Genomic DNA, 16,801 nt, shown 5'->3' with positions numbered 1-16,801 from the left:
GAACAGGATCTGGAAGATATAAATCTGTGCACTAAAATGTCAAGCTCAATATGACAAGAGTCTACACTTGTAGCTTACCTAAACTGCATGTATTCTGTACCACAACCGTTCCTCACGTTACTAGGGCGGCGGGTGGGGGAGAAGGGCTAGAGGGACTGGCAAACAAAAGCAACAACAAATTGTGTCTGGTAACAGAAACGCAGTGTATGCTGCTACACTTCAGTGAACACACTAGGGCAACTGCACGAGAAAGGAGGATTTCTCAAAACCCTGAAATAAATTTTTACTTAAAACACTGGGATTCTTGAAGGATTAAGTCAACTGGAGACCAAAAAGATTTTTGTGGCTAGCTTGCTCTAAACTAATTTTTGGATTATGGCGTTACTTCTCACATGATCCTGAATTTCAGCAAAAAAATCTCCTCTCATGGTAAAATAAGGAATCAGTAACTCCAAAGTAACGTATAACTAAATCACCTTTCTAGAAAAAATACTCCAGGAATAGTTAGAGAAATCACACACACAACTTTTACATGTGAGTTTGTTTTGTTAGGGCAAACCAGAATTGGGACATATATAATATGAACATAACAAATCCTGAATTTTATTTCTGTCTTCCTTTATAAATTACAGAAATCTTCCAGGAATCTCTTTCTCTTTTTCTAGATGACCTCCTAAAGAAGAAGTAAGCATTATCTGTTGGCTGGGTATTTTCCACATTTTCAGAGTGTGACAGAGTGCCACAGTGGCCGTCAGAATTACCCAAGTCTATCTGATCTTTACTGTTAAGTCCTGGAACCAGGTCTCTACCGGAGCATTGTCAAAGTCTACAATGGCGCATGGCACATATTCAGCCACATGTAAGTTGGAATATTTCAGAATCACTTTTTCAAGTGAATCAACAGACTTATTAAAACGACAAATGAAGAAACTGTGCTGGTATCTCAGATCTCTGTTAATATTTACAATAATAATATTAGTGACAATATTAGCTACTCTATATCTTCAACCACTGTGCTAAAAAGCTTACATACATGGTCTCTTTTATTTCTGCACAAATGAGAGAAGGGAATTAATAGGCCCTGTTTACAGATAAGGTAATTGAGGCTAGAACATACAGCTGGCCCTTGGAGAGAAAAGGATGAAAACGTAGCACTCTTACTCCAAAGTCCAAGCCCCTTCCAGTACACTACATACTACAGAGGTACCATCCTCCACAAGCTTCCCACCTCACTCACAGTGAAATCTAAAGTTCTTACCATAGTTCATTAAAAAAATATATATAGTTCATAATAGGACTCATATAATCTGTGACCGCAACACCACTCTATGTCCCAATCAGCCCTCTCTCTGCCTTCATCACCTACCTCTTTGCCCTTGCTTACCTGACTCTACATTGGCTCTTCTTTCTGTTCCTCAAAACTGCCCAGCACATAAAGGCCTCAGAGCCTGTTCCATGAGGCTATTCCCCCACTTCACATGGCTCACTGCCTCAGTTCCTTCAAGTCTTTGCTCAAAATTCACCTTATGTGCAGGGCCTTCCTTGACTACTCTGCAACATGGCTCCATTCCCTTCATCCTGCTTTTTTGTTCTTTATAGCACTTGCCACCTGGTGCGTTATATAATTTTTTATTATCTATCTCCCTCCATTGCACATATAAGTTCCTTGAGGGCAGACACATACATACCTGGCACATATTTAAAAAAAAAAAACCCATTGCCATCAAGTCAGTTTCGACTCATAGCAACCCTATAGTACAGAGCAGAACTGCCCCATAGGGTTTCCAAGGAGCTGGTGGATTTGAACTGCCAACCTCTTGGTTAGCAGCCTGAGCTCTTAACCACTGTGCCACCAGGGCCCCTGGCACATATTAGGCACTCAATAAGTATCTGCTGAACAGATGAATAAACAAATCACGAAGTAGGAAAACACATTTCAATCTTCAGAGCAAAAATACAAAAATGAAAATGGCGCATTCCATGTTTCTACTTCCTTCTCTCACTTTACAGTAGTATCCATTTCTTCTAATTCTGAAAGTCCTGTATATTTACACTGTCATGTCTTATTATAGCACCTTCTACAGGCCCCTCTCAGTAATGCGCGGTGCTCTATATAAAAACGTTTACCACTTTCTTTTCTCTTACAGTGTTAACTCCCTGAACCAAAATGTCTGTCCTATGTCTTCCTATTTTAAGATCTTCAATCTATAAATTAAATTCTTTCATGCTATATGAAGATACGCAGAGCTAACCAAAAGGCTGGAAGTTCAAGTCCACCCAGAGGCACCTTGGAAGAAAGGCACAGAGAGCTACTTCCCCCAAAAATCAAGCCATTGACCCAACCTGACTATGGTCTTAAACCTTCAAACTCAGAAAACCAATCTCACGAGTTGTTTGGTTATGTCTAAGAAGTATTTGTAACTGTATCTCTTATGTGGTTTATTACATACATAGACATACATACATGCATGCACACGCATGCCTGAATGTACACATACATATAGATGACATCTACCTGCGCACACATAAACCAAAAAAAAAAAACCACTGCCATCAAGTCAATTCCGACTCATTGCAACCCTATAGGACGGAGTAGAATTGCCCCATTGGGTGTCCAAGGAGCACCTGGTGGATCTGAACTGCCGACTTTTTGGTTGCCAGTCGGAGCTCTTAACTACTACACGCTATTCATACCCATATACACATATGCCTATATACATATTTGTGTAACCATACACATATTTTTTAGCTATTATTTGTGTTGTTGCAAATTATATTTGTCATATCCTTTACCAAAACAACAACAAAAAAATCATTCATTGAAAACCCTGTGGAGCATGGTAATTGGGTTTTATTTTTAAATCTATATTTAGTGTGATACTTCTTGTCTTAGTTATCTACTAGTGCTACTGTAACAGAAATACCACTAGTGGATAGCTTTAACAAAGAGAAATTTATTCTCTCATAGTCTAGGAGGCTAGAAGTCTGAACTCAGGGTACCAGCTTCAGGGGAAGGCTTTCTCTCTCTGTTGCCTCTGGGGGAAAGTCCTTGTCATCAATCCTCCCTGGTCAAGAAGCTTATCAGCGCAAGGACCCCAGGTCCAAATGATGAGCTAGTCTCATGGCTCTTGTTTCTTGGTGGTATGAGGTCCCCTCTCTCTCCTTGCCTCTCTCTTCTACATCTCAAAAGAGGCTGACTTAAGACACAATCTAATCTTGTTGATTGAGTCCTGCCTCATTAACATAACTGCCTCTAATCCTGCCTCATTAACATCATTGAAGTAGGATTTACAAACACAGGAAAATCATGAGATCACAAAATGGTAGACAACCACACAATACTGGCAATCATGGCCTAGCCACATTGACACATATTTTGGGGGGACATAATTCAATCCATGACACTTCTCATAAGGTAATATGCTAAAGACCACACTTTAACGTAATGGTGTAAAGTGCGTTCACTGTGAAAGGCCTGCAGGGGAAACATTTCAGTCAGGCAGATGTTTCCATATCCCTCAAACGAACACCTATAGCACTTACCTGCCGTCTGTGGTACTTAGCATGAGCCACTTCAAATCCTAAAATTGTCTCTGCCAAAGTAATTTCACAGCAATTAAGGACTTAGAAAAAATAACAATGTTCTACATAAAAAGTACAAGATAGAATATGCTGTAATGGATAAAGATAAGATGCTAATGGCAGAAATGGGGAAATCAGAAAGGATTAGCAGTTTAAAGAGGAGGACGTTTTATATCTTTCAAATATCAAGTTTGTAGTCATAAAAATCTACTTAAGTACCAAGCAGTCCAATGAAATTCAAAGGTAAAAAGTCAGAGTGGAAAGGGAAAGGACCAACCTTCAGTGCAGCTGGGTTGAAAACAATAAGGTGGCCCAGTGCCATACCACTAAGCAGTTGGCAATAGGCCTGGTGTTACTCATCCTTCCTTCTTCCACACATTACTCAATTGTTGGCTTTAACTCTTTCCAAGAAGTGTTTACTATTTATTCTAAATTTAAAAGAATCATTCAGATCAGGTAGAATAATTTTTTACCCATCAATTTTTTTTTTTTTTGTCCCGGGGCAGGGGGAGAACTTTCTAAAAGAGGGAAAAGTTCTAGAAGGTTCCTGGATATAAAACCATTCTTTTAGTTTTTTGTTTTTGTTTTTTTTTTTTAACACTTCAAGTGAATAAGAAGCTTGAAGTAAGTTTTCTTTCTATTCAATCTGGTCTTTTTATTAAGCTTAGGTTTTTGTTTTTTTTTTTAACTACTAACAGCATTATTGAGATATAATTCATCTACTATAAAATTCACTCTTTTAAAGTGTACGATTCAGTGGTTTTCAGTATATTCACAAAGTATTCAATCTGTGTTTTAAAAATAAGGAGCAAAATTAGGAGTGTATATTTATAAGTTTATTTCATCAGATGTGTTTATTCACTATTACTTTTCAATGTAAAAAAAGTCACACCATCCTGTTTTCTTAGTCTCTTCCTACCTTGTTATTTAAAGATAACGGAATTATATTGATCAATAAAAATCAGCTTTTATGGGAATCGCTTTTTATTTAAGAATGACTCACAGCTGATAATTTGGTTGTAAGGCCAGGCTTGAGGTGTTTGCACAGAAAGTTCAGTGATTTCATTTAGATTGTATACTGCAGTTAAATAAAAATAAAGTTTTCTCAAGATGTTGTGATTCATACTTTGCATAAAACTGAGAAAATATCAACTGTCCTTGTATAGGATATTATTAGATGGACTTCGGGGAAAAACTACACACACCCCTAGCCCCAGCAAGCTACTCTTTACCATGGCTGCTGTCAAGATGATAGCAAACAATTAATTCTTAAATTAAACCAATCTGATCTAAAGTGTATAATTTATTATTCTAATGTCCCTCTTTCACAACTATTATTATATGACATACAAAGTAGGGCCAAACAGTATTTTTCTGCCTAGCTAATTCTCCTATGATTGCTTTAGCATAGTATAAAAGATGCATTCTCAATAGGGTGATATTGCCCCCAGTGAGGTAAAATTGGTTCTTGGGGTCAAAAACATCTTACTCTTTTAATGTATAAGACCCACTGCTGTCGAGTCGATTCCGACTCACAGTGACCCTATAGGACGGAGAACTGCTCCACAGAGTTAGTAGCCATTACGCCACCAGGGTTTCCCTTTTAATGTATGCAGTACAGATATATACCATCTATAATCAGATACAAGGAGCCCTGGTGGCGCAGTGGTTAAGAGCTTGGCTGCTAACCAAAAAGTCGGCAGTTCAAATCCAGCAGCCGCTCCTTGGAAACCCAATGGAGCAGTTCTGCTCTGTCCTATAGGGTCACTATGAGTTCGATGGCAATGGGTTTGTAATCAGATATAGTGTATCTGTGGTACTAAAATTTCACAGAGGAGGGACAATTAGGGATTAAAATGTCTAAAAAGGCTCCTGGGAGTGGGTAAATAATGAAAAAGGCTGAGAAACACCCACCTAAAAGAAACTGAAACTCTTATCTTGACATTTATGTCAAATTTTTGTAACTACACATATCACTATTTTCTATCTTCAAAGATTAGGCTGCTAAATGGGAATCTAATTTGCTATGTAAATTTTCACAGAAAACACAATAAAACGTTATTAAAAAAAAATAACCAAAGATTAAGCAGTTTCAAAAAAAAAAAAAAGCTGGTGCTTATAGGGTAGTTATTTACAGGGGCAGATGTGACTCAAAAGATTGCATCACCAGCATTCCTTCTGCACTGTATACAGATGGTGACTGAGTTATAACAACTATAATTTTTTATCTGTTACAGAGTACCAGATCTCCAAACATTAATAGACAAATTTTAAAGCTGAAATATTAAGTTTCTGCCACCAACAAAAGGGGGACTACGGAAGGGTATTTAAATGAGGATGATAATTTTAATGACAGCTGAAAGGAGAGAACATTCTCAGAAGCGTAACTGGGCTCTCACCACTGAACAACACTGCTACTTAAGTAACTCCCTCTAATTTTCTCTGGTGAACAACATCTGAAATTCTAAAATGTCATCAGAGAGTGTATTCAAGTGGGAGTTTCTGATACAATCGGTTTTTGGTTAAATAAATCACACTAAAAATGTTCAGCTGACTTTTTTTTTTTTTTAAGACCACAGAATAGAACAGAAATTTACACTAACATATACTTTTAATTCAGGGCAGTCATATGGGAAAACAGAACATTTCCTAATTGTCTCACAAAGAATATGCTATTAACTGCTACAAAGGAGCTCTACAAAGATGGTCACAGGTAGGTACGTCAGAGTAGTGAGAGATACCAATTAAAGTAGGATACTGAATATGTTTTCATGGCAGTAGAAGGGTCTGAGGAAGGCTGGTGGGAAATTACAGTCAGTTCAACAAGTATTAGAGGTCATGATAGCAGTGATAAGGGGCCTTGGTGGTAGAACGGTTTAGCACTCAGTCAGTCAAAAGGCCAGTAGTTTGTCCAGCAGCTACTCTGCAAGAGAAAAGACCTAGCAATCTGCTGTAAAGGTCACTCCTTAGGAAACCCTACGGGGCAGTTCTACTCTGTGATAGAGAGTGGCTGTCAGAATTGATTTGACAGCAAAGAACAAGGCAATGATGGTAGTGACCAAAGAGTTACGAGAGGAAAAAGGAAAAAAAGGAGGTGGAGGGGTTTGGGAAATGACAAAGTTAATTCTACCCAAACAGAGGAGAGACTTATTTAGAGTTCGGTCAGCCCAGCTGAACTGTCACTGAGTTCTCCGTCTTATCTGCTGGTCTGGGCTGTAAACCACAGCCCCATTTAGCTATACATGACAGAAATCGCTGCCAAGGGATAACCTGGCAGAATACTTATTCACCCAGCCATGCCAACTAGGGCTCTACTGCTGTGGCCAATGCGTCAGATACTCCAGCTGACAAGTCCCAAATTAGATGACCTGAGGCTTTCCTTCTATCCCAGCAAGTATTTGAGAACACGTGCTGCTCTACTGGGGAAGTTCTAAGGGAGCCTTTATGCAACTAGGTAGTGAGGTACATCCACTACTGTTCTGAAAAAGACTCGGAAGGGCCACCAGCATGTAAACTCTATGAGAGCAGAGGCTGTGTCTTTTGTACACTGCTGTGTTTATTGAACGAATGAGCAAGGTTAGTGAGCATACAGTAAACTGCATTTGTATAATTTTTAAGATTTGGGGATTTAAAAAGTATTTATATTAAAGCTGATAATTGAGAAGTAGGGCATCTGAAAGGTGAAGAAAAATGCTTACAAATTCCTGAGCTTACAAAAACGCACACTTCTTAACTCCCAAATGAAACTGTAAAATCAGGAATGATTGGGGTCTGGTTCTTCGAACACAGAATAAAACAGAAATTTGCATTAAAAATATTCTTTTAAACAGCAAAGGTGATTAATAGTGAGGATGAGAGATAGGACACTCTTCAGCTTAATGTGATGGGTATTTTACTGAGTGTCTACAATGTTTTTAACAAGTGGAAAAAACTATATAAATGTAAAATTAGGCAATTCAGAGGCTTTCACCTTCTAAAACCAAGCTAACTTTCATTAACTTTCTACAAAATGAACACTCTTTACATTTATAAAAAGCCTGAATGAAAATGCAAAACACAAAGCAAAAAACTAGACTAGACTGTATTGCTGGCTGGTCTAAACCAACTAACACAACCAACATACACAAAATAGTGTTCCCTCAGTGGCTATTCTGGGGAGCTTTTGGTACCAAACTATGCTGAGCTCTAACCTTCATAATTGGTAAGTCACATTTGTCTGGTTTCTTGTCCCTACCTTCTCCTCACCACCATCTCATAGAGTTTATTATCTCATTGTTCCTCTGAATGTTCTAAGGTGGTCATTAAGAGTAAATAGAAGAGAAATGAAGTCCTGATACACACCACACATGGATGAACTTTTGAAGATAATATGTTGCGTGAAATAAGTCACAAAATACTGTACGATCTCACTTATATGAAATAAGCATTTTATATAGGGCAATGGGTTTTTTTTTATAGAAACCAAAGAGCCCTGGTGGTGCACTGGTTAAGCACTTGGCTGCTAACCAAAAGGATGGTGGCTCGAATTCACCAGCTGCTCTGAGGAAGAAAGATGTGGCAGTCTGCTTCTGTAAAGATTTACAGCCTTGAAAGCCCTATAGGGTAGTTCTATTCCGACATACAGGGTCACTCTGAATTGGAATCGACTCCAACACAAGGGGTTGTTTTTTTTTTTGGTATAGTAAACCAAAGATTATTAGTGGTTGGGGCAAGTAGGAAAGGGACAGTTTTTGCTTAGGAGGCATTGAGTTTATGCTAATGGACAAAATAAATCGGAAAAGGACGGTGATAATGGTTGTACAACATGAAGAATGTAATCAATGTGACTGAATTATACATGTAGAAATTGTTGAATTGCCGAACGTTTTGTTGTGTATATTCTCACCACAATAATTAAAAAAAAAAAAAAAGAGTAATATAAAGGGATATGAATTACCCCTGGGTACTTCTCTTAACATATATAAAAAGCTATTCTGAATTTCTACTCTGTCCTATAGGGTTGCTACGAGACTGGGTTTTTTTTTGGGGGGGGGGTTATTCTGAATTGAACAAGCTTGATCAAATCTCCTTTTATTTATATGTAATGCAATGGTTCTCGAAGGCAGTCTATAGGTCTTCAAGCAAAGGAGTCTCCATTTTTAACAGGCGTTCCAGATGACTGATGAGTGGTCTGCAATCACACTTTGGAGAACAGCTGCTGCTCTATCACCGCTTAAAAAACAGCCTCTGCACGCAGCTGTGCTTTGCTTTGTGACAGATAAATGTTCCTAAAAATTGTAACCACATTAAATGCTATAAACTAATCTATTTTTCCATAGGCTGACTATAAAATGTTAAAGATACTTTATTTCTATCTGGTAGTTGTAGTTTCTTGAAGTTTACTTCTAGAGGTCAAATTCCATGCTCTTCTTTTTCCCATCCCCACTTTTAGCAGTTAAAAGATTTAAAATTTAGGAATCCTTTTAAAAAGCATGATTACACACTCCCTCTGTCCCCAGTTCATCTATTTTATTTCCCAATGCATCTGTTTTATTCACTGGGAATACCACTATTCTGGGAAGCAGTTGGCTTGTAAACCTTACCTTTAAAAACAAACCTAGAAAATGCAGAACATACCTCTAATAGGAAGATTAATTTAGTCAGAAACAGCTTTAAAGAGAAACACACTTCTGGAAATCTTACTGCTATGTATTAGCTACAACAGTGCAAGATAAATGTTCCTTCAAAAGAAAATACCAACTATGAATAAAGCCTTCCACCATTTCTAACTTTTGTATAAAAAAGTCCACATTTAAGGAACACCCTTCTACCAGATAATGGAGATTTGATACAAGATACTGGAAAACAACAGCAAGATTTTTATTATCTCTTTCAGTGAATGATGAAAAAAAAATTTTTTTTAAGCACCGTTGGAGAACCAACAAGAAGAAATGTCATTTCCAATACCTTGGGTGTCTAGGTGTAGTAAAAACAGCCCCAGACTTAAGACTGGCAAATTCTGTTCTCGGTTGAGTTTTGTCACAAATGGGCTGTGAAACCTTGGGAAATAACCTCTCTGAGTCTAATTTTAATTTATAAAATAAGATGGTTAAATAAAGTTAACTCTGATTCTAGCAGCTTGATTCACTGTGAGCTATTTACATCAAAAGGGCATTTCTGGTATGTGATGCCTATAATGTGCTTGACCAAATGATGTAATTAAAACTTAACTGGAAACTTGATATTGTGAGTAACTTACTTAAGATCGTCCTTGTGGCTATCAGTTACATATAATTGTACTCCACTTTTTTTGAAAATTTGAATACTTTGAACATTTAAATTTTCACAGATTTTCTTAAAGCGAGGTACCTAAGTACCACAGTCAATTTTGTAAAATGAAACACTATCTTTTCAGTCTGTCTTCCGAACACATTATCACTGCACTCTGGAAAACACACACACACATCTTTAAGTATTAACCACTAAAACAATAGAGCTAAAGTAATTACCGCACAGAAGCAACATTTTTTCTTAATGTTCAAAGATATGCTTAGGAGTACAGTTATTTCCCAGTAACCAACTTTCTTCTGTCTGCTCTCACTCGTCAGAGCAAATATTTTCAATTGTTACAAATATTAAGTTCACCGCTTATTCCTGTTTCCAAAGGAACAGACGCGTCCAAAAAATTCTCCAACAATCCAACAGGAAGCAGCACATGCGTCTGGCAATCCCAGGGAGGATGGGGATGCAATAGACATCATGGTCAAAATAAATAAACTTTCCGGGATCTTTATTTACCTACTAGAAGAACGTAGGTTTGCAAACAATCAGCTAACTTCTCTCCCAACTTGGCATCTTACAGATGTTTTACGTTTACAAAACACATAGAACTCTACAGCTTCTCAGCCCAGAATTGGCAAGGGGAGCACACGCCCATCGGCCCTGCCTGGAGAGAGGAAACAATGGGAGAGGCGCGAGGGAGCGAGCCCGGCGCCCTAGGAGCCCGAACGCCACCACCCCGACCCACGCCCGAAATCGCGCGCGGCGTACCCCTCCCCGACCCCACGGGCCCCCCCCCCCCCCGGCCCACCAGTCCCCGAGCCCCGGGGCGTGGCCCCACCTGCGACGGTGCAGGCAAAGGGCTGCACTTACCAAACAGGGTCAGAGCCATTGTAAAGGCGCTTGCCGTCTGCTTGCGGCCGCCGGCGATCCCCGCGCTCCTCCCAGGCTGGCCGGAGATCACTGCATTGGCCCGACACGCTCACACCTCGGAGGGAGCGGGGCGCCGGAGGGGCGTGGCGGGGCGCTGGCAACCAGCGAGGCTGCAGGCCGGGACGCAGGGGGCCGCTGCAAGAAAAGTTATTCAGGCGTTATTGTCAGGCGCACCCAGATACCCGCTAGCCCTCAGCTAGCCGGCACTTGTCGCTGCCATCTGTGTACTACGCGGAGCGTGCGCGCAGGCGGCGGTACCTGCGAGACAGGGAGGCTCGGCCGCCGCGCAATGGCAGGCGGAGAGGCGGCGCCGCAGTGGCGGCGGCGGCGGCAGGAGTGGAGCAGCCTCGCAGTGCCCCCGGCGGGGCGCGCTCACTCCGCATCCCGCGGCCTCGCAGACGCCATCTTGCGATAGTGTCTCCCACAAGATCACCCGCTTCACCTCCTCCCGCCTGCCCCTCCGGGCGGCCGAGCCGTATGCGTTCCCATAGCAACAGGCGCGCGCGGGGGCGCGGGGGCGCGCGGCCCTCCTCCCCCGGCCAGCGGGGAGCAGCTCTAGACCGTCAGACCGCCGCCAGGACCCGGGATGGGGCGGGGGCGGTGCGCCCTTTAGCGCAATCTCTGGCTTCTTTTGAATGGGATTTGGGGAGGCGCAGAAAGGAGACAAGCTGAGCTGTTACGCGTAGGAGAAAGAGTCACAGGAGGATGCTCCATGAAAAAAGGACTCAGGCAGGGTCGTCCAGGGATTGGGTTCGTTTGAGGATACATTTCTTCTCCTGGGGCCCTCGGCTTAGCGGACATTGTGGAGCTAGTGACCTAAAGCTGCAGGACTCGAGAAGGGAGCACGGAGCAGAAGAGACACTGAATGTTGCTTTCTTTTCAATTTGGATTTAGGAGCCACTACTAGTTCCGATCAGGGTGTTACGTGTGAGGAAACAAGAGTCGTTTAAAAAGCATCTGGGATTACTTTAAAATGATTTCGTAAAAGGCCAATGCTTAAAACTCATTTTCTTCCTTTTACATTATTCTTCTTTGATACTGTCACTGGAAAAATCAGCATTTTTCACTGATTGGCTCTTCTCCCTTACCACAAAAGATTGTTCTGTTCCCCTGAGCTTTTTGTATTTATCTGATAATCACCGGCAACATCTTTCTGCGATATTCTCTCCTTGCCTCTATCTTTGCCTTAATTAATGAGGAGCCATATAACACCTTGAGATTATCAACCAAAAGATGTTCTTGAAAAGCTCGGTTATGATGTGTTTGATCTTTTTCATTTCATGTATTCAAAAATTCAGTATTCTGTAGTTGCTGTATTTGTTCCCTGTTAATATTTTTTGTTGTTTGTCTCTGCTTGGGGATCATGTCTGTTTTCTCTTTGGTTCTCATTTCCGCCTACATGCACCTTTCCTCTTTCAGTTCCTCAGGTTCTCTAATATTATTTTCCTCTTCTCTACAATTTTCAACTGATTATTTCCAGAATATTATATAAATGTCTTCTATTTAATTTATCCTGGTGATCAAGTCCTTATAAAAATGAAAATTACTACTTCAATAGAAGCACAGTTAATTCATCATCATTATTTCATAGACGATTTAAGCATCAGAAGAAAAAGGAAAGTGGTTTGGAAGGAGGAGCCAAGGCTTTTGTTTGAAGTCAGTTAACACAAGGAAAAAAATATTGAAATAATCTAACAGGAATGGTCAAATGTTTAAGATGCTATATTCTGGAAATTTTCTGACGTAATAAAATGGCTCTCCGTTAGCCACTGATAGGAAAATAAATCTTCAAATTCTTAGAATTTTGAATTTTTAATGAAAACGACTCTTGATTTTTATTTAACCCCATTCTTTTGAACAGCCTTTTGCTCATGAAAATTACAAACACACAGCTCATGAAGATAAATGAGGAACTCAGAAGAACTTACAGGACAGATTCTACAACCATGTAAAGATTGCGACTAAAAGTCTCTATTCACTATCCCAACCACTGTCTATTCAACCTTTTTGAGACTCTAGTGAAAATACTGTCCCTCTTCCTGGAAAAATGCATATGTACATATTTACACTCACCAATATTTTTCCACACAAATTCAGGGGGATTATGGGCTATTCAGGACCCTAGGTTAGCCCCCAGGTGCCATTTGTAATCTCAGACAGTTTTTGCATTTATAATTAAAAAAAAAAAAATTTTTTTTTTTACCCTTTCACATTAGAACCATGGAATTTTTAACAGGAAGGAACCAAACTCCGTTTATTTATAGATAAGAAAACGGAGGCGCCAGTGGTTAAAAGATTTGCCCAAATGTATACACCTATTTAGTGGCAGAACTAGTAGAAAACCTTTGGCTTCTGTCGTTCCTGGCTACCTCCCCCACTCTCCATCCCCCATCAATTTAGAGGGTGCATGGTTTGAATTTGAAACGAAAAAATCTGTTTTGTGTTACAAGCAAAGTAGCAAGGAGGAATATCTGTCCTCAGCCTTTTTGCATGTTTGGGTCTTCTTATAGTTTGGGTAATTGAATTTTGTCCCAAAGAGTCTTTGTTTACAGGCTCTTCTGAAAACTATTCGTCCAACTATGCTGAGAGGAAAAATGCCTTTCTCTCTTTGTTAAACCGTTAGAGGAATACCAAAGCATCAAGGTTTCCCTCAGCTGGATGGTTCTCTCTGTCCCTTGGGGGGTTGCCCTGCGGACGAGTCAGAGAAAAATTAACCATCCAGTGCTCAGAATCACTGGCTTTAGTTACTGGATCAGCTTTTCACTAGTTGTGACCAAATACATGTGAATCCTCATGGCAGACGCTGTGTAAGCTAAAGTGGGGATCCTCCCCACCTCCACACACACACACCCCTTTTTCTTTTCTGTACGCCCCTCCAAAATTTATATACTTGATAAAAGTCCTATGTCTTGGAAACAGTTACTGATTTTTGTATATTGTATTATCCAGTGAGAAATGGACTGCGCTTCTTTTCTCACTTGGCAGAAAATAAAGTAATAGCCTGATTCAGTGTAAGGAAGGGTGTTCACCACTTGCGGTGATTATTATGGGTGGTACCTTAGACTATTTATAAAAAGGGGCTAAGAATGAATTGGCTCTTCCGAACATTTGTGCTTTCATTCAAAGATTTAATTTTGTGCTTAACACACAAGCATCTAGAATTTGGGCCAGATTTATTTGCTGTGTTACTTAATTAGTCTTTAGATTCTGGTTCTTATCTTCCTCATTTTTAAAATGAAGGAATGGATCTAGGTTATCTCTAATGTGCCTTTTAGATTTATCTTTCTTTCTGTGATATTTTCAAATATCATTCTATGATAATTTTACATTAACTGGATTATGGATAAAACAAAGAAGGCATTTTTATTTAAATGTTCAATATATTTAAAGTGTTGGTATATCTGGTAAATCTAAGAGCCATATTTTACATTTTTATAAATACATAATGTAATAAAGAAGTCAAGTTTTAAGAGCAGTGGGATGCAGACCCCAAATTCTCATAAGACCAGACTTAATGGTCTGACTGAGACTGGAAGGACCCCGGAGGTTATGCCCCCAGACCTTCTGTTGGCCCAGGACAGGAACCATTACTGAAGCCAACTCTTCAGACATGGATTGGACTGGACAATGGGTTGGAGAGGGATGCTGGTGAGGAGTGAGCTTCCTGGATCAGGTGGACACTTGAGACTATGTTGGCATCTCCTGCCTGGAGGGGAGATGAGAGGGTGGAGGGGGTTAGAAGCTGGCGAAATGGACACGAAAGAGAGAGTGGAGGGAGAGAGCGGGCTTTCTCATTAGGGGGAGAGTAATTGGGAGTACATAAAAAAAAAATAGCAAGGTGTATATGGGTTTTTGTGTGACAGACTGACTTGATTTGTAAACTTTCACTTACAGCACAATAAAAATTATTTTAAAAAAAAGAAGTCAAGTTTTATTAAAACACTGATACTGCTATTTCATCTACAATATGTTATACTAATGATGACATATTTATCGTATAGAGAAAAACCTTTTTCAGGTTTAATAGGATTAAAACTAAAAGTATGCACTAAACAATCCATTTCAAACATACTAAAATGGTTTCGCATTTTTATTTACGTTTTGTTGACTAAAGAGAACTTAGACAACGGAATTTTTTTTCCACATTTTAAACTAATGACTTATCACAAGTGTTCTGGGTTTTTGTTTTGTTACTCATTTAGCTCCATTTCCATTGGTAAACAGTGATTTGTTCCTCAGTTTTGAATGAAGCAGAAATTAATGAGGCAGTTTCTGCCTCACAATAACAAGTTAAAATTATAGCACTTTATAATTTTTTTCAGGTTTAATAGGATTAAAACTAAAAGTATGCACTAAACAATCCATTTCAAACATACTAAAATGGTTTCGCATTTTTATTTACGTTTTGTTGACTAAAGAGAACTTAGACAACGGAATTTTTTTTCCACATTTTAAACTAATGACTTATCACAAGTGTTCTGGGTTTTTGTTTTGTTACTCATTTAGCTCCATTTCCATTGGTAAACAGTGATTTGTTCCTCAGTTTTGAATGAAGCAGAAATTAATGAGGCAGTTTCTGCCTCACAATAACAAGTTAAAATTATAGCACTTTATCATATCAACACAGCTTTAAACACTAGGAATACCAGTGCTATTAACACAGTTTCCAAAATAGTGTAGAAGTTTGCTGTTGAAGAAAAAACTACAGAGTATTTCTGCTGATATGATAGAAATGTTTTCTGTTCCTCAGATACATTAGTTAAAATGTTAAAATTATTTATTTAGAATATTCACAACATGTGCCATATCACACTATCCTATATGAAATATTTGTTTCCATGGTGTGAATTTGTTAGGTGGCTTTAGTCTGTTTTTAAAAATTATTTCCTCAAGCATTTCATCTGTTTGAGTTTTTTTTTCTCTTTTATCTCATGCTTTCTGAATTAATACTTTACTGGATATTTGTACAACAAACAAACAAAAAAACGACTTGCCTTGGAGTTGATTCATAACGACCCTAAAGAACAGAGTAGAACTGCCCCATAGGGTTTCCAAGGAGCACCTAGTAGATCCAAACTGCCAAACTTTCCCTTAGCAGTTACAGCTCTTAACCACTACAGCAGCAGGGTTTCCTGGATATTTATGTAGCATTTCACGATTTGCAAAGAGCACCTTCAAAGGACAAAGCCATATGCATACCAGTAACTGAGGCAGCATTTGCCTGGAACATAAGGATTTAGGTCATAAAACTATTTAGGAAAAAAAAAAAGATATTTATGTCATAACCTGTAAAATTGACCTTTAAACTTAAAGCACTCAAGTTAACGTTTCGGAGACTTAATCATGGTCTGTTGACCACCAAAGGGTGCCTAAATTATATCCATAGGAGTAATATTGGTTCTTAGAAATGAAGTAAAACTCAATTTGAGTTACTTCAGAATTCTTAAGAATTGAAAACCTTCTCAGTTTCCCTACATGGTGGTGGAAAATAATCTCACTGAAATTATCCAAAAATGGGAGGCAGCTATTGGCTGGTTAGGCACAGATTTGGGAAGGCATATTATTGAGAAAATACTGCCCAGCCCTTATTATTATCACCTTTCAATGTGACAAGAAAGTACGTTTATAGAGGCTGTGCGCGCGTGTGGGCGTGCGCGCGTGGGCGCACAGGTGTGAGGCGAGGGGAATTTGGAATTCAAATGGAGAATGGAAAATTTTCTATCTCTGACACAAGATGACGGATTTCTTGTTAATTTCTCAGCTTGAAAAGGAAATTTTAGTAATAGGTGATGAGACCACAGATTAGAAAGCCACAGGTCCTTTTTTTTTTTTTAATTTGTGATAGATTTGTCAATGGGAAGAGTTTATTTTTACATCATGTCAAAATGGCCACCGGTTTGACGTGGCCCAGACAAAAGAAAGGGGTTAAAATATTTGTTTTTAATTCGTTTTGAATCCATGTTTTAAAAAAATATTTATTTCCTGGTAAATAGTATAGCGGATCTTTTGGAGATTTTTTATAGGCTTA

The 16,801-nt window shown here is 39.2% G+C and overlaps 1 protein-coding gene across 1 annotated transcript in view; it reads right to left on the bottom strand.

The window, feature by feature from the left end:
* The window catches only part of CHN1 (chimerin 1), a 219,418-nt gene extending 208,608 nt beyond the window's left edge, over positions 1–10,810 (bottom strand). The window contains exon 1 of the mRNA XM_064286970.1: positions 10,714–10,810. Coding sequence (XP_064143040.1) covers positions 10,714–10,732 — 19 coding nt within the window. The 5' untranslated portion in view covers positions 10,733–10,810. The remainder of the gene's footprint in view (positions 1–10,713) is intronic.
* Between the last annotated feature and the right edge of the window lie 5,991 nt (positions 10,811–16,801).

Source organism: Loxodonta africana, chromosome 6 (assembly GCF_030014295.1).
Source record: "Loxodonta africana isolate mLoxAfr1 chromosome 6, mLoxAfr1.hap2, whole genome shotgun sequence".
Classification (NCBI taxonomy): Eukaryota; Metazoa; Chordata; class Mammalia; order Proboscidea; family Elephantidae; genus Loxodonta; species Loxodonta africana.
The sequence above is the reverse complement of the archived record's forward strand: the minus strand, read 5'-3'. Positions and strand labels throughout refer to the sequence as shown.